Source organism: Schistocerca gregaria, chromosome X (genome assembly GCF_023897955.1).
Source record: "Schistocerca gregaria isolate iqSchGreg1 chromosome X, iqSchGreg1.2, whole genome shotgun sequence".
Taxonomy (NCBI): Eukaryota; Metazoa; Arthropoda; class Insecta; order Orthoptera; family Acrididae; genus Schistocerca; species Schistocerca gregaria.
In genome coordinates this window covers 614,978,528-615,000,674 of record NC_064931.1, presented here as the reverse complement: position 1 = coordinate 615,000,674, position 22,147 = coordinate 614,978,528, and the positions used below count along the sequence as shown (strand labels likewise).

The window sequence follows — 22,147 nt, the reverse complement described above, 5'->3', positions numbered from 1 at the left end:
GACACTGTCACGTTCAGACCAAAGGATGTTGAAAAATCTCCCAGCAAAGCAAGTTAATTTTTTCCAATTCACAGCGCAGCTTTGAAAGTAGTTGTGAAGGAGAATAATTCTTTCGTTTATCACCCCATTCTATTTGTTCTGCGACAATGGTAAAGAAAGTTGTCCCTCAAATCCGAGGCAGACAGGGGGTTCAGGGTGTGGGTGTGTGTGTGTGTGTGTGTGTGTGTGTGTGTGTGTGTGTGTGTGTGAGTAGTAGTAGTAGGTGGTGTAGCAGTAGTAGTAGTAGTAGTAGTAGTAGTAGTAGTAGTAGTAGGAGGAGGAGGAGGAGGAGGAGGAGGATTAAAGCTGGATAAAGGATTCGTGTGAAAGCTAGGTAACTTGATTCACTTTCGTGAGCTTGTCAATGAGTCAACATCTACTACTTGGTGAGTCAGTTGTGGATGGAATGGTTAGTCCAATTATATGGTTATTCCATTTTCTATCACACTACACAACAAATACCTTTTGAAACTTCCTGGCAGATTAAAACTGTGTGCCGGACAGAGACTCAAACTCGGGACCTTTGCCTTTCATGGGCAAGTGCTCTACCAACTGAGCTACTCTAGCACGACTCACGCCCCGTCCTCACAGCTTTACTTCTGCCAGTACCTCATCCCCTACCTTCCAAACTTCACAGAAGCTCCCCTGCGAACCTTGCAGAACTAGTACTCCTGAAAGAAAGGATATTGCGGAGACATGGCTTAGCCACAGCCTGGGGGGATGATTCCAGAATGAGATTTTCACTCCCCCAGGCTGTGGCTAAGCCATGTCTCCGCAATATCCTTTCTTTCAGGAGTACTAGTTCTGCAAGGTTCGCAGGAGAGCTTTTGTAAAGTTTGGAAGGTAGGAGAAAGAGACATGGTGCACAGTCCAGTGAGTGCAGATGGAAATCCCAGCAGGGGGTGGTGAGATGCATGCCAACCGACAATCCCACCCATGGGCGGGTGTTAGGAGGGAGACATCCCTCATTGATGAAGAGCACAGGGTACACAGGGTGTTCAGGTAATTGGCGAATGACAACTGCATAAGAAACAAGAAGTTGGCTCTGTCGGATGTGTAGAGGGGGAATCCCTGCTTCTGTGAGGAGACTATCAACAGGACTAGTACAAAAGGCACAAATAGCCAGACACATCCAACAATGATGGACAGGATCAAGACAAAGGTCCCAAGTTCAGTCTCGATCGGGCACACAGTTTTAATCTGCCAGGAAGTTTCAGGATCAAGGAGTTTGAAAGTGGAAGAAGTTGCCGAGCCATAAACCTGACTACCATAATCAAGTCTGGACAAGAGCAGAGTGCAGTAAAGATAGAGAAGAGTGGAACAGCCTGCACCCCAAGATGTGTGCGGAAGCTTAATGCTCTCCACCTCCTGGCCCACACATGTATTCTTTAGGTGGCAAATGTGGGGGAGCCATGTCAGTTTGTTATCAAAAATAAAGCCAAAGAAACAGGACTGTGCTACAACACCGAGGAGCTGGTTGCCTAAATAAAGTTCTGGATCAGTGTGTACTGTGGGTCAATGACAAAAATGCATAACCCGAATTTTGGAGGGGAAAAACTGGAAGCCATAATTGGTAGCCCATGCAGAGGCCCGCCGGATGACACCTTGGAGCTGGCGCTTAGCAGACACCACCAAATGGTCAGTTGGAGATCGCCCTGCCCAGAAGTCACACTGATACGGTGACAAAAGGCCCCAAGATTAATCTGGAGTTGACCATCCTTTCAAGCAGTTTACGAAGCACATTCGTAAGGCTAATGGGAAGGTAGCTGTCTACAGACATTGGGTTTTTCCCAGGCTTAACGACAGGGAGAAATATACTGTCTCGCCATCGTGACGGAAAAGCATCTTTGAGCCAGACGCGATTGAAGATCCTGAGAAGCTGTTGCCTCTGGGGAATGTCCAAGTGTTGAATCATCTGATTGTGAATGGAATCTGGCCCTGTGGCTGTGTCTCTTGAAGGGCTAAGAGGCTGTACCAATTCCCATTCACCGAAAGGTGCATTATAGGGCTCAATGTGGTGCAGGATGAAATGGAGGGGGTTCTGTTAAACACTGAATTTCTGCTGGAGAAAGGTGGGAGGGTAGGAAGCAGCCGACGATGCCATCACAAAGTGTGTCACAAGGTGTTCTGCGAGGACCAGTGGATCAGTGCACAGTGCTCCTTGGAGGTTAAGACCCTGGACAGTTGACTGTTGCTGGCGGACCAGAACACTATGGAGCTTTGACCAAAACTGCTATTACGAGGCATACGTCCCCAGGGAGGAAACAGTGCTCCCAGCATGCCTTTTTACTCCACTTAATAAGGTAATGAGACTTAGCTCGGAGACGGTTAAAAGTGAGGAGGTTGGTCTGGGAGGTGTGTCGCTTAAATCGTTGTAGCGCCCGTCGGCAGTCCTGGACAGCAACTGTGACATCCTTGGTCCACCACGGTACTGGCTGATTACGAGGGGGCCCTGTGGATAGGGGGACAGCAGTGCCAGCAGCATGAAAAGTAGTGGCAGAAATGCCTTGCACAACTACATCAATGGAATTTAAGAGGGAGGGGTCCAGTAGACATGTATAAAATGCCAACTGACCCTGCACAATGCCCAACGTGGGGGCCTGTCTGCCTGGCAGCAGCAGGGGGACAATAGTGTCAATGGAAAGTGGCCACTGTCACAAAGGTCATTATGGGATGACCAATGCAGGGAAGCCACGAGGGCAGGGGAGGAGACCTTGAGATCGAAAGCGGAGAAGGTGCCACGAGGGGTACTGATGTGGGTAGGGGAACCATCGTTAAGGAGATATAAATCGAAGTCCATGATAAGTTGATTAGGATACCCAGCCACGTTAAAGTGACACTCCCCCCACAGTGAATGGTGGGCATTGAAGTCCTCAAGGAGGAGAAACAGGGGTGGGAGTTGCTGGATTAAGGAAGATAGTGCAATATAAGCAACTGGCCAACTTGGAGAGAGGTAGACATTGCAAAGGGCGACTGCCAGAGTCGTGTGTATTTAAACCGTTATCACTTCCAAGGTGGTACGTAGGGGGATCTAGTTACTAAGAACATCGGAGCGAACCACAGTGCAGACTCCATGCTATCTCATGGACAGCACGGTTCCAACATAATGCCCGATAACCACGGAAAGTTGGAGAGTGGTCACCACAGAAATGCGTTTCTTGGAGAACAAGACAGAACGCATAATAAGAGGAAACAAGATGTTGCATTTCCAGTAGGTGACGATAATATCCATTGCAGTTACACTGGGTGATTGTGTAGTTTGAATCCAAGGTAGGTATGACGGAACGGAGGTCAGGTCACTTTGTCAGTAGTTGTCACCGACAAGAGTGGGGTGACATCCATAAGTAAGATGTCAGACTCTGGTTGCGAAAGGGGAGTTGGCAGCTCTTGTGGGCCTTGTCATGGGATTTATGATTCTTCTCCCTCTCCTCTGAGGTGGAGAAGGGCAGGACACGGGGGGGTGGAGGGGGGCCTCATGGCCACGTGGTGGTGAGAGTCTTCTGGCCTGAGAGAGACACCAGGGAATGGGTTCCTGGGAGGGAGCCTGATCACTGGCAGATGCTGAAGAAGGGGGCACTTCTTCGGCCAGGGAGGGGGAGCGACTCCCTGACGGTATGTCATGGGAACTGCAGGGGAGTGTGGGGCAGGGCTGAGGTAATGACAAGGGAAGGGAGGGGGGGAGGGGGAGGGGGAGGAGTAATGATTGAAGTAACAGAGGCAAAAGTTGAAGATAATGACACTGAGTGAAGTGTCTCATACTTTTGGCGAGCCTCAGTATAAGACAGGTGATCTAGGGACTTGTATTCCTGTATCTTCTTTTCTCTCTTGTAAGCCAGGCAATCTGGGGAGAAAGCAGAGTGCCAGTCAGCACATTTGACACACACAGGCGGCGGAACACAAGTGCTTCCCTCACAAACTGGGTGGCCAGTCACCACACAAAGGGTCCGCCATACAGCAGGAAGACATATGCCCTAAACGCAAGCACCGAATAGGTGGAGGGATGTATGGCTTCACATCATATCTGTAGCATATAACCTTGACCTTCTCTGGGAGGGTATCCCCTCAAAAGCCAGAATGAAGGCACCAGCATTGGTGCCGTTGTCTTTGAAACCCTACTGCACACTTGTAACAAAATGAACGCCACGGCGCTTCAGAGTTCCTCATCAGTTTGCAAGATAAGGTCCCTATGAAAAAGGATGCCCTGGACCATGTTCAGAGATTGGTGAGGAGTGATAGACACTGGGATTGTGAAGACAATCACAGGCATGAAGAGCTGCAGATTGGGTGGCAGAAGCTTTGATCAACAGGGAGCCAAGTGCATCTTACTAATACACTCCACTTCCCCAAACATGTCCTAGATATTTTCCATGAAAAACAATGGCTTTGTGGTGGTGAAAGTGTCCCCATCCGTCCTAGTACAAACAAGGTAACGGGGAAAGGGTTTCAGCCCAAGACGGCAAGCCTGGCGCTCCTCCCATTGGGTAGCCAGGGAAGGGAAGGCTGTCAGGTCATGCGAGACAGTATTTAAGGATCCTTCACCATTCGAAGAGATGGCCGTGTGAGAATGGCCAGATTTTTGCAGCTTGATATGCTCCATGCGTTAAACATCCGTCCTGATATCACCCACTCTGAACCGGGGCTTTCCCCATGGGCACCACCCAGCCACAGCATGGGCCGTCTGGCACGGTGACTGTTGCCGGGAGCTCCAATGCTCCAAGAAGACAAGCAACCACTCCTTGGCATGAACTAGGAGGGAACAGCTCAGGTATCAGTAATGTGATCCCTGCGTTGCCATATGGGTACATAACAGCTCCACCACACGGACTGGCTACACGTGTTAGTGACCTAGCAGTGTGGAAGAGGGCTGCAGTGGGGAAGGGTGAAAGGAAGGGAGGGGGGAGAGGAATCCACACTGTAGATGCTAGGGAGTGAGTTCTTCCCCATATGGCTCAGACTGAAAACAGGAGGTCAAACCTAAAGTGGGGACTGAAAGGGTGAAAAAAAAGGCGAAAGGAACAAAATTGCCACCAGTACTGGAAACCAGAGGAATAGCCAGGTCAACATAAATCGCAAGACCGAGAGAGGGGAATGAGGTGGCAACGGGGAAGGAACCGCGAGCCCCTAGGGCTAACATCTTACTTGCTGCCAACTGACAAATAGGATGTACATCACACTAAACTCTTATTAATAAATACCATGCTATTACACCAAGACTTTTCACATAAACCTATTGATACACAGTTCACAGTATCTTCCTGCTACAATTCTTTAATTATATACCTTATTATAAAAATGCCTCTGATATTATTAAACAAAACGGTTAATCCAAAATCCAAATGTTCTGGTTAAATTTTTAGATTCATAGATCTTTCAGAAGTCCATCCTACTGGTTTCTCTTCCAATTTAGTTCAGTCCTCCTTCCAAGAAACCACAAGCTGGCATACTAACTTCATCATGCCAGTTACCATAGCAATTCAATCAACAACATTAGAATAGAAATCTAAATCTCCCCAAAATGTTCGCATAACAAATTATTCACAGCAGTCTCTTTTGCTTCACTCACTCTACTGTATGGTGATTTAAGCTGAGGGACACATTCCTCCTCCTCCCCCCTCCCCTTTCGACTTCTTTAATTATCACTTACAGCAATTTCTTCCTCCCTAAAAAAAAAAAAAAACTGTTCCCTCACATACAATTCAGATGTAAAATATAACTGGCGTTATTGAACACAGCAATGCTGACAAAAGTGCACTACTTGCCGGTATAACAAGCTGAGCAAAGTATCATCATCATTTAATGTTGGACACAATACGATTTGAATACACACTATAGAGGACTGAATAAGATTCGAAACTAACAGCTAGTACTCAGCAGATATTTTCGCTACGTTGGAATCCACTGGATGGTGTACAGCAAGCATTGAATATTCAAATCATAAGAACAGCTGTCCATCACAGAAATCCATTTATAGCAGATTAGATTTTGAGTATGATATAGTCATCATTGGTGCACTACCACAGAAGAGTCATATAGGCACAAAGATGTCTAAGTGTACGATCTAGAGAATTTACACTAGCATTTACATTGCAGAAAAAATATCCTTTCTGCAACTGAGTGCTTTTCTACTTTACATTTTAGATATTCACATTGTTAGTGAATACGACTTGTTACAATCTAACTTCACAGCATGAAAGATCACTTTGGAAACAATACAAAAACATATCAAACTTAATTTTGTTCATTGGTAGACATAATACCATTTGGAATGATGTATGTCAGAATGAAATGGGGGCTCAAAATCTCCCCTCAAAACCAATACAGCCCTGGACAATCTTCAAATATTTGTTTTGTGCAATATTTTGTAGGTCAGTACTTCTCAATGAAACCTTACACATGACATAAATGTCCACACTCCCATATACAAAGAACTTACAGCATAAAAATTGCTTAAGACATCTCTCTTGAGGAAACCTAAGTACTTCACCACTCCATAACTGGTGCACTGAGATGCAAATAATTTTAGAGTCAAGATCAGTTAGCCTTTCACTTTACCTTCATTTGATTACTCTGATATTTTGATTCAGGAAGCTCAGTGAGTTTTTCAATCTGCATTTTGCGATTCACTCAACCAATTGCCATTTTTAACACAACCAACCAAAAGCAACAGTATCTCTTAAGTAGCTCCATTACAGAAAAGAACTAACTTTTCTGGTAGTTATCAAATGAATCTGATTTACAAGAAAAAAGAATACTGTTCCTAATATTCCATTGACATTATTTTTGACTGACTGACTATTATTTTTATTTATGGCGAGGTGAGGCAACTGTGCAGTTCCCAAGTGCCAAACAGCACATATGTGAGCTACTAGTGAAGCTAGAAAATAGTGGAACATTTTGAGATAATAATACATGTTGCATAACACTGTACCTCTTGAATAGCTTTATAGGCAATGTCCAGAAACTAATTAATATAAAGTTGACACACACACACACACACACACACACACACACACACACACACACACAAAATGCACTATTGTTTAAAGTCAATTTCTTTAAACATGCCCAGTTTAACAGCTACAATCCTCACTTTTCCCACCTAGCTTCCATTTTAATAGAAATCTCTAGCATTATTTTGCTGAACTGAAAATTAGAGAGGTTATTAAGATTACTGCACATTTTGAACTACATAAAATAGCTTACCGTATTTACTCTAATCACACTTTTTTTCCGGTTTTTGTAATCCAAAAAACCGCCTGCGGCTTAGAATCGAGTGCAAAGCAAGCGGAAGTTCAGAAAAATGTTGGTAGGTGCCGCCACAACTAACTTCTGCCGTCGAATATATGTAGCGCCACACAGGCATGCTTTGTAGGCACAAAGATAAATACTGGTGCCAAAACCTATGAGTCAGTAAATAAATTTAAAAAAAAAGGTGGGAGACGAGCTTTTTTCTCCGCCCCGAGTTTCGACCACTGCATTTTCATACATTATCCAACGAAGTAAATGCGAATTCCGAATGTAGCTGCATTTCAATATACAACAAAAATCCGACTGGCAAGACTGTTCGGGATGTTTGCCAATATGACCAACTCTACGTTCTGAATTTTTTCCTACCTGCGAGAAGAGATGGTTGCTAATAGGAACTGTCATGAATTGTGAACTGCATGCACTATTCTCTTCACCATAAGAATAATACGAATATAAACAATTTGTCATGTATTGTTTAGTGTTTGCTGCTATCTCATTTAAATTCTGCCTGCCTAATAAACTACAAAACTAGAGTGAGACAACAGCAAGGGCAGAAGAATATACATATCATGTCATGTTTATATTCATATTATTCTTATGCCTAAGAGTGATACAGTCAGAAATGAATTGACTAGATTTTTAAATCTAAGATGTGCAGAATGTAATGTACTAAAGAGGCGCCTGCAAAGATTTTCAAATGGAGAAAAGTTTTCGCTAAACTCTCGTTAAGAACATCATCTATCATTTGCAGCTCATCATTTGATTCTTGTTCATCATTATCAAAGAAAGCAGCAGTGGAAGTAACAACAAATAGTAGTCTCTTGCCATTGTTTCACTAATGAGACGATTCCTCTTTTTAATTGTAAGCGACGGTAGCGGGCACAAAAGCAAGCCATGCCGCAAGCAGCGACAGGCCGTAAACCCTCATTATCAGAATGCGACCAACAATGAATGACACAGTACAGTAATGCATTTTCAGCTTAGAGTGACCTAAACACCTATAGCAAAGAGAATGGCACTTATCAGATCAAAGAAAAATAAGCAATCAATTCAAACCAGATGAAGCATGCGAAAAAGGAATGGTACCCGTATAAATACAGACGGAGTGCCTGACGCATAGCAATGGCTACCTGATAAAGCTTAACTGCTAAGCTTACGACTCGAACCCAACTACAGTAGCTGTATCGTCATTGATTCGACCTAAATTGTCTCTCATATTACAATGGAAAAACTTTGTTTCGATTTGGAGGTGCGGCCTAAAACTTCTCTCTCCCCTTGAATTTCGAGTCTCAGATTTCAGGTGCGGCTTAGATTCGGAAGAATTTTTTTTCCTTGCTTTCGAGTCTCATTTTACAGGTGCGGCTTACATTCGAGTAAATACGATAATTTATATAAAAAATTGTAAATTAGGAATATAAGCAGGTTATGCTGAACTAAACATTGCAAAGCTAAACCCGTTTAGACAAAATGTATTATTTATGCATTTTCCTGAGCATTCATTATTACAGAGAGATCACTATAAAAATCATTGAGCCCCAGGTTTAAAGTGAAGTTTATACGTTTCAATCAGCTTCACAGGTAGATGATCTCTTCTTAAAAACTGAATAGAACATGCTAAGGAGTACTCCAACTTTATTGTTACATGTGATTTAGTGTATTTTGGAGAGGTATTTTACACATGCATTGAGCTACAAGGCAGTGTAGTTACTAAGTGCGCTAACTGAGCAGTTACATGTCACGCTCAATTGGGTAACCAGTTTCAGCTTTGGTTATGGAACTACTAATGCCAGATGTACTGAAAGGCATTTTGCACTATAGTGTATGTTGTGTGACAACCAGGCTCTGAATGTATAGCAAGTGCAAAGCCCTATTTCACATCACGCTGTATACGCCATATGTGGAAGTTACGATTTCTTTCAGAGAACAAATTTTGGACTGTTTCTTGGAGTGTCTACACTAATGCTAAACACAGATTAAACACGAAAGATTGATCTCTCCTGGTAAAGACCCCCCCCCTCCCCTCCCCTCCAACTGATCTTTTCTGATTTTTAGAACAGTGCACACAAAGAAGTTTTAAGTTAGACTGCAATTTCCAAAACAGGTATTTGACAATTATTACATTAGCTTTTCTGCAACAAGCAGCTCCTCAGTAGGAGAATTAATTCCCTGGAACTAAAAGGTGATGGGTGCAGCAAGTTCATATACCCCAATGAACTAACCCCCCAGCCCTACTCCAACCATATTAAAAATTTTGGTCCATATCCATATGCCTACCACTTAAATTTCGGTGAAACAACAAATAGCGGGGTTTTTTTTTTTTTACTGATTTCATCTACACATCTACTACTATGAATCTCTCTAAATTTAATAAGTACACGTTCAATGGAAAATTGTTGTGGGTGATGTTATCAAAGGATGCTTTCCTGACTAAGTCCACTAGCACATGTTAGTGTAAGTAAACTGATTATGCTCCAGACATACGTAATGTTGCCAATATAGCATTTTTTCCCAGTTTTCATAGGCATTTCACTGACGAACTGTTCCTTTTCACAAACTACACAGTGTCAATGTGTTAACAGCGAAATACTAACTGAATTTAACATCAGTCACCAAATAAAAGGCCAACTCCTAATAACAGAATGGACACAAGTTGTTATGCCTTATTTTTTTCTTTCATGTAATTCTGCAAGATTTATTCTCTAGAGAGTAATTTAAAAAGTTAATTATTTCACTCACCAGTAAGATGGGTTTCACTTTCCAAAACCCATACAGGATTCTTTGGATTTTTCAAAAAAGAACCCACTTCAAGGTACCTCATATGCTCTAAATAAGCTAGAAAACCTATCTCACTTTGGCGGTCAATTCCAAGTAATTCTGTAAAACATGAGGATGGGTCAATTAAAACACTTGCAAAATATGTACAAGGATGTTACAGTCAAAAGGCACAAATATAATCTGATATCAAATACATTAAAAATTTAGCAACAATATTCCATCCTGGACTTTGCATTAAGAAGTTACATTTTCAAAAGTATTATCCAAAATTAATGTTGAAATGTATAAAACACTAGTACTAACTGATCTGTGTATCTTACATACCAGGAGGAATTTTATGTATCAGTCAACTACATCCAACTTTGATGTGCTAAAGTGTCAGCACACAAAGCAGAAACTGAAACACTAAAAGCTTTTGTACTATCACAATTTAACATTCTGTTGTTCCCACAATTTCCAACGAGTTGATTCAAAGTCAATGCTCAATTCTTAGGTGAAAACCTGAAGACAATTGTCAGAATCATTAGTCAGGCAGACTTCCTCAACTACTGTACCTTGCCAACATGACCCACAAAACTCTATGACACACACTTAACATGTCGACTGGCCAACAAATGAAGTGAAGCAGCCAGATGGTGCGGTAAGATGTCAATGTACTTCCATACACATACACATCATTGGCGGGTGATTAGAACTGCAACTCTCTGTGACGGGTAGAACAGCTACCAGAGTGCATTAATTTTGCTCATGTTTATTGTTGTCACTAGGCATAGTATGATATGGTATGGTATCAGTGCAAACAGCATAAGATGTTCAGTGATACCTGTGAAGAACACACATACCGTTCACTTTTGAGACAGTGTTTTTAGTACCAGACAGAGTTTGAAAGGGGCCTCACTGTTGGTCTCCATTTGGCAGGCTGGTCAAATCACACAATATCCAGATTTGTGGAGCATTCAAGTGTGACAGTGACAATGCTGGACTGGAAGGGAATGCGAGGGCATGCATACTAATCATCAAGACACTAATAAACCACTTTTGATTACCAAGACTCCAATAAACCACTTTTGACTACGAGAATAGAAAATTGTTTTACTGTAGAGCAAGCACATCATAACTCCATCCCACCGGTACCTATCATTCTAGAACAAGTAATGGACTCCCTGCAACATTCTGTGTCATCCCACATCACTGGTTAGAAACTGAGCAGCTGGACTGGTGTATTACAGTGCCATTTGCAGGCTGCAGTTAACACCAAAACACAATCAGCTGTATTTGGAGTGATGCCATGACCGGCAAGCATGAACTGTTGATGAATGGCATTGCAGTGTGTTGTGTTCAGCATGAGTCACTGCTCTGCACTACCCCCAAATAATCATCAGTGAGTATGGTTGCAACTTTGGGAGATGTCCCATTCTTTTAATGTTTTGAAAGAGGAACATCAGCGTTAGTCCTTATGTCATGGTGTGGGGAGCCATTAGGTATGACTTCAGGACTTGGGAGAGTGTGATGGAACTCTGACAACACAATGGTGCTTGTCACAGACACACCTATCATGGGTCACCTCTCCTGTAACAGTGAAATGTTGAAAAATGTCACAACAGGACAATGCTTGCCCACACATGGCACACATCTCTATGCACTTTGTGTGTGGCAATAATGTACTCACTTGGCCAGCAAGATCCCCAGATCTTGTGCCTCAGAGTGTAGCCAGATTGGACATCAATTCCATCCCGGTACCAGCTTTTAAGCTATTAAAGATCAGTTATAGCAGTAGTGGGCAAGCTTGTCTCATGAGAGGATACAATGGTTTGACAACACCATTCTCAACAGAATCGGTGGGTATAGCAAGGTCAGCATGGACATAACATCATACTGGTAATGGATCCATACTGCCAAGTTCTTTGCAAATTTTACTCTAATTTTTAATCACTGAAATAACATCACATTCCCTCTCAACCTATGCATTTTATTTTGCTTCCTCTTCTTAATCTAGGTGCTTCACTTTTTTTGTCAGGCAGTGTACATAAAACCGCACATGGGCCTGCTGCTCAGACAAACAGCTGAAATATTAAGAGATTGAATTTTCTCATGTTGAGAGCACTGAAGGGCGATCTGTTTTCATTGTTAAAAACCATTCAGCAGCCAAGATTGCATAAAATGTTTCTTTATGTAGGGCAACTGGTTTCAACAGACTTTGCTGTTATCTTCAGGTCTTAAAAACTTTTTGCTGTAAAACCTGTTCATTTTAAGCTTAACCTCATGCAAGAGATGTCAAATGGACATTATAAAAGATTTATCACTGCTAAAATATTTAAAAACATAAAGCACCTTGTGCAAAAGGCTATGTCCATATACATATTGCTCACAGAAGCTTGTTACATCAGAAAACCGTGTTACACAACAGCACATCTGTTTACATATGCTGGACATAAACTAATACCACATCTGTTTATGCATGATGGACATAACGGTTTATAGTATGTCCAGTGTATATTAACATATGTGCTATTGTGTAACATGGTTCTGCGATTTAACAAGAATTTGTGAGCAATATGTATATGGACATTTGCCTTTTGCACTAGATGCTTTATTTCTTAAATATTTTAGCAACGACAAATCTTTTGTAACATACTGATTTTTATCCACTTGACATCTTGTGCGTGAGGTTCAGCATAAAATGAACAAGTTTTACAATAAAAAGATTTTTAAGGCCCGAAGATGACCGCAAAGTCTGTTGAAAATGGCTGTCTTAAATAAAGAATTATTTTATACAATCTTTGCTGTTGAATGGTTCTTAGAAATATTAAGTGCCGAAGCCTCAAAAGTTGAATTTTTTTCCAAGGGAAATTCATCACATTCTGTTGCACACAGCACCATAAATATCACTAGTTAATTAACTGATAATGTTTTGGCAAAGATTACCAGTGAGTATGTTTATATATGTTCCGATCTCAATTTTTTCTACAATTCTGCTCAAAAAGGGAGATATCAAATGGCTGCTACCTCATTCAAAAAAGGCTGCAATAAGACCTGTATGTTACAGTACCCAGCAATTAGGCCACCAGATTTATCAGTTTGAACTAAGGCTAAAATTAATAATTTTTGTCATAAGTTCAGTTACTTTAACTTACACTTAAACATACAAATCACTTATTTTTAGCTAAAAACACAAAATTCAAAATTTTGAAGCACTATATTTTGCTCAGTATCTGACACAGTAAAGGTATTTTCCGACTTGTTCTCATGCAAATTCAGTCAAAAATTAATATTTTGGTAACAGTAACAACAAAACACCAATTATAAACAATAAGACCAGGCTGACCAATAACAAAAATTAACAATGAACCATCTGAAACATATACAAGCAATCTTACAGTCAGTGACTCTCCCAGTTCCAAAGCTTCCAAAACCATCACAGAAAACATTAAATTACAGAGGAAAATGAAGCAACACACAAGTTTGCCAAGCATCTGACAAATATTTATCACACCACACAGAAAATTTGACATGCACTCAATGAAATGCATGATTTACAGGCACATATCTGCTTCCACAACTACCTGTTAAGCCTATGGATCTTTTTCAAGGAGTAAGTGAAAAAATTACTAACTGAGGCCTCCAACATCTTGTTCATGATCCCAAACGTTACCCACTGCTCTTCCGGTGAGCATTAAGTTAATCAGGCTTTGGCTACCATAGCCATAAGTATCGTCTATAAAAGGCTCTGCGGGATCATTAACTTCTGCCATTATTTGTTCTACTCCCTGCAAAAACACAGTAACCCATTAAAAATACAAGCTACACACAAATTTCAAATAACCCACATTAAACTTACGAGTAACAATTTACACAGTCAATTACATAATTGTGTGAGTAGTTTCGCTAACATGCAATACCCAGATATGTGACACAGTATTAAAACTACCTTTTAATTACCAAATACACAGGGAATTTATCTGCATCACTACAGCTAAAAGGGAAAGGAGCAACTGTAATAACAGAACAACAAATTAAGAATAATATTTACATTTCCTGCTACTTGTACCAGCTAATTTACTGTTGTTTATATCCAAGGATATGTAAGTACTTCTACTTGACATGTTATTTTCAGAATGTTGAAGATCACATTAGGCCTAAGTATGGGAAACTAATTCAGTTTTACCATTTGCCATAACTTAGGTTAATTAGAAAGAAAATTCATGGGCAAATAGTAACTTGGAAATTTCAATTCCTATTTTTTCAATGGAAAAGAAAAATCAAAATATAAAGCTATCAGATATATTTAATGCACTAGAAAATATTTAACAAAAACGGGGGTGCTATTCACGTTTGTTGAGTAACAGGAAAGTTATCAGTTGCTCCTTAGAAGAAGAAGAAGAAGAAGGAAAAAAATGAAAATGTAAAAAAAGATTCTAAAATAAAAGAATAGTATGACAAGAACAAAAGTCAAGCAATAGGAAAGAGGAGAGGTAAAAATCTCACAAAAATATTGATGTACATTAATGTTAAACTGTCAGTGGGGACAAAGGATGACTCACTCACTCTGCTGTAACAGAAGACATTTACAAGATATAAAATTAGTGCTGCTTGTCATTAACTTTTTCCATCCAAATGTGTTTTGGTACAAGTCACAGAAAACAAAAACAGCTGTGCACTATAAGATATAATACCATTCAGACTGTACTGGTCTATATCACTGCCGATGGAGATAAAATCATTAAACACAAGCCCACACATGCATCATCACTTTTGAAACATTTAATTGTGTAAATAAAGTATTAAACTAACACTGAGTAAAATAATTAGCTTCACTAAAAATTATTCCATGAAGCACTCCATAATATAAAAATAGTGATGGGCCAACCGATGCATGAATGAGTTTTCTATATGGTGGCCAAAATAAAATAGGCCTGGAAAATTTTAAAATAAGATCGACACAGGATTGACCCTTGTCAATGAATGTCACATAAAATAGTGGAAATGACCAGTCAACCCCAATTAAACACTGTGTTGTGTTCAATTTATCAAATTGTGGCTGGATGTTTTGAAACAGCACTTCCAGTCAAACTACTGTGCAAAAACAGTTCTGCACTCATTTTCTACAAATTGTGCTTCACATAACACTCAACAATGAACACGTGCTGCTTCATCATGAGCAGCATTTTGCATTATATTCCACTAGTCAATAAATATGTCTGTTCCTCTCACTCACTCAAACTTAATGACATAGTGAAGTATTTGGAATAGAGAATGTGAGACATGCTCTTGTGCAGCCATGTGCCAGACCAGTAGGTCCACTGAAATCATCGATTCTAGAACTTTCTGAAATGCGCAATTCTCCTGTTCATTAACAAAGGTCATTATTTGTGTAAGTCTTACAAATAATTTCCTGGCCAGTGTTTTTGTGCATCCTGTACCGACGTGTGTATTCAATCAAGATATTTAATGAACACTAAGATAACAGGTATACCTGATGTCAAGTGAAGAAGGCACACATACTCAGAAACATGCCTGCAGTATATAGTGAGATGCAGCTCTAACAACATTTATGAACTCAATAAAATGGTCATTTCATTGTCTATAGTTTTGGGCCAAACGTTATATGGCTCTCTTGGGCCACAACTTATGTACTGTAAGATATACAACACAAAATAACACCCCAATTCACAATGTGGATTCAGCTGCATGTTTAGATCGATTTCAACACTACCTCAAACCAGTCTACTTTTACAGCTTTAAAGCCATCAAGTATAATGTTTGTTTTCAGGAAAAGAACTGGTAAAAATCTTTCTCATCACTGTAAATAGGCCAAATGATGTGGTGTGTATGATGAATAGCACACAATTACTTTGGATGCACTTTATTCTACAAACACAAAACATAGTTAAAAATTTAAATGTCTTTCACCCAAATCTCACATTCTCTCTATGATCACTCATAATGATAACGCTTTTCAATGTCTAAAAATCTCCTAAAAACTGTTTATGAAATGACAGAATGAAGCCCAATTATAAATAATTTAAAAAGTATTTAACTGAATGAGCCAACCATCCCAAGTGGTTAAACTTTCTTCAGTAAGTCAATTAGCAGCTTGGCTCATAAAGCAGATAATATCCTTTAATTTGAAATTACAACCAGTGACATAATGAAATGTGTACATCAGTAGCATCATACATTGGTGGATTTTCTTACCACTGCAGGAAGCCTTGTATCATTGCACCAAATCCTATTCATAGATGGATGAGGAAGATTTAATATTGTTTTAGTGACAAAGAAGATACATCAATGCCAAATGGTTGGCTTCACAAGCTGCAACTTAAAATCCTTTACTTCCATTTGCTGTGTACACCACTGATCTACAATACTGCTCCACAACAGTGACCAGATAGTATGTACATGACAAGCAAATCATCAGTGAAGAAACAATACCACGTAACTGACTGATTATCGATTTTGCACTTTTCAGTCAGTTCATATCCTTGACACTCAGCGCACCAACTCTTGCTGCCAGAATGCAAATTTAAAAAAAATATCTACATATAAAATGAACTAAAACAATACCGCATATATAACACAGTGAAAAAATAAATTTAAATAATCCAAAAGGGCGAAAGAATGAAATACCCAATAACTAGATTGTTTTGGAAGTAGTAAACAACACTGCATAAAAATCCAGTGTTCAAAAGTGGTTCCTTGGTTTTACCTTTTGGACAGCATTTTACAAGATTATCATCAGCTGAACACAGCATATGAAAGCGAAGAATCCTCCTTGGAAGTGATTGACATTGGTATGAAAATTGTTTTGTTATTTGCCACGCATTAACAGCAGTCCGTTAACACACTAAAATTTAGTAGTACCACAGCTGCTTTATTTTAACGTCACACTTCACTTATTGAGTGCTTTAGTCCTTTGTGCTAAAAATGTTTTGAATACCCACTTGATTATAGGTTCTCATGTAAATCCAGAATGGACAACAGGTAGTAGTAGTAGTAGTAGTAGTAGTAGTAGTAGTAGTAGTAGTAGTAGGCACAGAAGAAGAATTAATTTCATGTATGGGGGTTCTCTGTTACTTTTCCTGTGCCATCTAATACCACAGGTAATTTTTATTGTCATTATTAGTATTATTAATGCTATTGTAATTGTTATCATAAACACATGAATGTGAAATTCAACTTCGGTCTTCTTCAGTCAATTTTTCAAATGTTTGTTTACAAACTTCACAGACTGCATCCAAGAATGCTCAAAACAATACAGCAGTGACAGTTGCCACTGGAGATGGCCACACCTCTTCACGTTGATTGCTGCACTATGTTGCTCATTTCTTCCCAGACAATTCAGATAACTTATCGGAAGCTGATGGAAGCAAGGACATTGAAAGTGGAGGTCAAGAATTTTGTGGCGCCTTAAGCTGTGATAGGAAAAGAAAATCTAAAACTTGCCCTGAAGATTAGAAGAGAAACACCAACAATGTGCAGGCAATCATATATTGGATATAAAAGAAGTCAAAATGGCAAAATTACTCTTAATAGTACAAGAGAGGCATGAAAATTAGGTCCAATGTGCACTTCAAAAATGTGTCAGAAATCTGTTCAAAGGAAGTGCCATCAAATTTTTACTGGTGACGGACCGGCAACTTAATTTTTTGGAAACAATGTCACAGGACCACAGGAAGATTTACATAATCAGTCTTGTGGACCTAATTCCAACCAAACGTCCAAAGAAAATCACAGGTGAATCCAGTAGAAAAGGCACACTGGTTTATCATCTGAGAAACGATACAGGAAAATATCAAGTATGCAAAAAAATGTTTCAATACTATTGGCATTAAAGAATGGACAGTGAGGTATTGGCTGGATAATTCCACACTTGGGATGAGACCTGATTGATAATTGTCACTTTCCTGAATAAAACAAACAAAGAAGAAAGATGAGAAAAACTTCATTAAAGAATTTCTGGACTGTCTTCCTAAACTGCCACCACATTACTGCAGGAAGTCCCCCTCTAAGCTATATCCTGAGCATATTGTATACAGTAAACAATAGCTGTATGGACTCTACATAAAAAATGCAGTAAGGAACAGGCTTCACCATTCAATCAGGCTACATTTAGCTTTATTTTCAAAGAGGTTGACCTCAGATTTTTTTCCAAAGGAAGACCAGTGCAACCTGTGTTGTTACAGGCTCGGAAACTTTAGTGAAGAAATGTGGGAACGGGACATAAAACAGAAAGAGCAGGCAAGGCTGAAGAAAGGTCTAGATAAGAAACATGCCCAGCACAAGCTCTGCACAGTCTACATCATCGACTTACAGGCTATGAGAGTAGCATCGCTTTTACATACAAGTGCAGTTTATTATAAAATAAAATTGGCTGCCCATAACTCTATAATGTATAATTTAGAAAGTCATGATGATGTGTGTTACTGGTTTGATGAAATGCAAGGCGAAATTGTTGAGTCAAGTTCTGCCTCATGTATCGTGGGCACACTATCCAAAATGATTGAGGAAAATCCTGTCCCAGTCACTCCGTATTCTGACAGCTGCACTTGCTGTAACAGAAATGTGATATTAACACACACACTTAAAGACAAGCAATTGATTCACGAGTACTGATTACGCAAAAGTTTTTGGAGAACAGTCAATACTCGCATGGAGTGTGACTCAGTTCACAGTTCCATTGATTGCAAGTTCAAAGGATGTGAAGTTGCACTTCCTAGCGAATATGCCTTGACATCTAAAGAGGTGAGAAGAAAGCCACGACCTTACAAAACCAATTACCTGAATTGCTACTTTTTCACTAACTATGCACAGAGAAGTTTGTGGAAGTATGACTCAGTTAGGTCTGGAAGACCTGCAAAGAATGAGTCAACAATTACAGACATGAGGGCCATACAGTTACGTCCAAACAGCCTTATTCACTCCAAGTGCACTTTCAACAAAGTTTAGGAAGAAATAGCAAGAAATCAGAGAAAAATTTCTGGAAAAGTTTGCTTCTCAAAACTATACAAAGAAAACTTGAAAATCAGGAAAGCCAAATAGGTTCATTTACAACAACTTAAAGTAATTGTTTCTAAGGATTGTCATTTGTATTATGATAACATTCCTTATGAATAATCACCATCTTGGAGGTTACTGTTTCAAGAATGACAGTAAAGTGTCTTTTTTTGATCAGCAGTTTTTTTCTTGAAGTAATCTACAGACATTATCAGATCAATGTGAACCGTGTGTATATTTGTAGCTTTTCCATGAGTCTTTCAATAAAGTCTTTCCAATACAATGTTAATGTAAAAGACAAACCAATATCGCGTAAACAACATTCCTCTTCCATAAATACCGACAATTCCATGTATCTGCTTGCTGTAATTCAGTTTTCTAAACAGACTTTCTTTGTTTCACTTTTTGTTATGATCCGGAAAAAAATCACTGAAGTGCAACAATGCAAATTTAGTGCCCTTATGAAACACATCGGGTTTTCTACACAGTTTTTTCTCTCCCCTGTAAAATTTGTGTTTTACTACTTACGCAGTAATGTTTCTTCACCGAAAAAATCAGTAACAGGGTTCTCTCTACAATTTTTTTTTTTGCTGACAAATCAACTAATTAGTTTCCCTTAACAATTGTGTTAACTCTCACTCAATAGCTCTAGTCCATTTAAAAGCACTTAATAGTTGACATCTGTCTCTTGCCGCTACAGTGTTGCCACATTGGCTGCCAGCTACTGCTCGGTTATAGGTGTGACACGAACTCTGTGGGTCACTCAACTAATGCTGTTAATGTGTAACGTGGAACAATGTTAGAAGTGACTACTGCAAAGTATGTAGGGAGTACGAGATGCTCTATTGACTGCCGAGTTTAAGTGAACCATGAATGAATTGCAGCAGATGATGCATTTTCTAGGCCCGAATTTAAACTTGTGTCCTAAGATAATGACAACCTCACAATACAGTATAACCCTACTTTTACTTTCCCGGAATTAACGTTTTGCCACCATTTACGACATTTTTTTTATGAGTCCCATGAAATTTCCTATCCCCCAATGTTAATTTGCACCTGATTTTACATCAACATATTTATAATTTTCCCATGATTTCCACATTACGAAAAAATGTTTGTAGAGAAAATATGATGTTGGCCGCCCAGTAGTGTTTACAAATATTAAGTGGTTAAGTTTCTTGACACCAGGGCACTCTAGTGGATTTGAACCGGTAAAGGAGTAAAAGTTGCAACAATTTGTGCCGTATCTCCTGCTGCTGCCGCCAAGCTCTACTTGGTGTGGTGGCTGATTGGAGTAACTAGGTTCGTTTAAATGAAGATATTATGATCAATCACAACCATTTCCAAACTGTCTCTACTGCACAAACAGTTTCGTGATTGTTGTGAGCATCGTGACTCCTTTGCCGAACCATATTTAGCGTGTTTCGGCGTATGGACACGCGTAGCACTAGTTGACACCGTCATTCACTTTGTGTTGCTCAAATGGTTTTAGTGTAAACACAGTACTGGTTACGTATTGTATTTATGCTGAGCAAAACGTGTTTCAAGAATTTATTCTTGCTGTCAAGTGCAGTATTTACCTATGTATTTTTTTGTGATGTTACACAAAAACAATGTGAGTGATAGTTTGTGTGTGTGTGGTTTTCTACATAACTGATGAGGCACAGTACCTGATAACCTTAAAAGAACGACTAAAGTGCAAGAGACACAGAACAACACATATTCAAGCACCATACAAAATACTTTTTTTACATATTTGCACTTGACAATCAGGAAAAAAATTCTCGAAACACATCTTGCTAAACATGAAAAAAACACCTAACTAGTGCAGTATTTCATTATTTAATGAATGAATGACAGCTGCAGGCTTTCAAAACTATCTCTTATAACATGAAATTGAGTCAAATGTCTTGATACCTGTTATGTGCATATCATACACTAAGTGCAAGGGGGGTATCCAATACGTAACTTTTACAGCTTAAAAATGTTATTTCCCCACATTTTACATTTTTCTGAGGTTTACACTATTTTTTTTAAGTCCCTTGAAAAGTGTCAAAGTGGGGTTTCACTGTATATGCAAGAAAATGTGTCAACAACATGCACCAGTACTAAAATCGCAATCGCTTTGCTCACAGGGATTAAAGTCAACATTTCCAAATCAACTCCCACAGAAAAAAAAATTCAGTTTGAGTGCTAAAAGTAAGCTTATTTCTCACTATCACTGGTTACCTGGAACTATCCTCACAGGTTACATGGGCCGACATGTTACCATTTGAACCTGCGACATCCTACATTTGAAATTAATGTGCTGACCATTGTGCTATGGCCCTATAGCAAACAAAGCAATTACATCTATGATTGCGTTGACCCAGTAGCAATGCTGAATGGCAGCCTTCAAAAATTCGGCTTCACACAATGTCATACAAAGCTTATCTAATGTAAGTTAGTCTCTGTGATTATGATAACTGTACACATGACACTCAACTGCATCTTGTGGAAAGGTATCCAGAAATGTCTGGTTAGTGCTGTGCCTGATATGTGCAGACTTCATTAGCATTGTTGCGTGTGTGGTGTTCTTGGTGTGGTTATTGCCTGTGATGAAACATGAAATAAAAGTGCCTGACCCACGATACAGGATCCAAATACATGAAGAAAGAATGCCCGACAAGGAATTCGAAGTGGAAATGACCAATTGTTGAGGCAGTTCAGCAACAGCGAACAATTTCGGTTTGATACTGAGTGCTTTCAGAATGAGATTTTCACTCTGCAGCAGAGTGTGCTCTGATATGAAACTGCCTGGCACATTAAAACTGTGTGCCCGACCGAGACTCGAACTCGGGACCTTTGCCTTTCGCGGGCAAGTGCTCTACCATTCTGACCTACTGAAGCACGACTAACGCCAGTAAAGCTGTGAGACCGGGTGTGAGTCCTGCTTCGGTAGCTCAGAAGGTAGAGCACTTGCCCGCGAAAGGCAAAGGTCCCGAGTTCGAGTCTCGGTCGGGCACAAAGTTATAATCTGCCAGGAAGTTCCACTGAGTGCTTTGTTTGGAAGAAACTAGCTCCAATGTGTTGAGTGTCAACTATAAAGTAA

At 39.8% G+C, this 22,147-nt stretch overlaps 1 protein-coding gene across 1 annotated transcript in view; it reads right to left on the bottom strand.

The window, feature by feature from the left end:
* LOC126298563 (ubiquitin carboxyl-terminal hydrolase MINDY-3 homolog) overlaps positions 1–22,147 on the bottom strand; it is a 97,769-nt gene that overhangs the window by 43,856 nt on the left and 31,766 nt on the right. Inside the window, exons 6-7 of the mRNA XM_049989924.1 lie at positions 13,676–13,829; positions 10,024–10,161 (exon numbers count right to left, since the gene is read on the bottom strand). Coding sequence (XP_049845881.1) covers positions 10,024–10,161; positions 13,676–13,829 — 292 coding nt within the window. The remainder of the gene's footprint in view (positions 1–10,023; positions 10,162–13,675; positions 13,830–22,147) is intronic.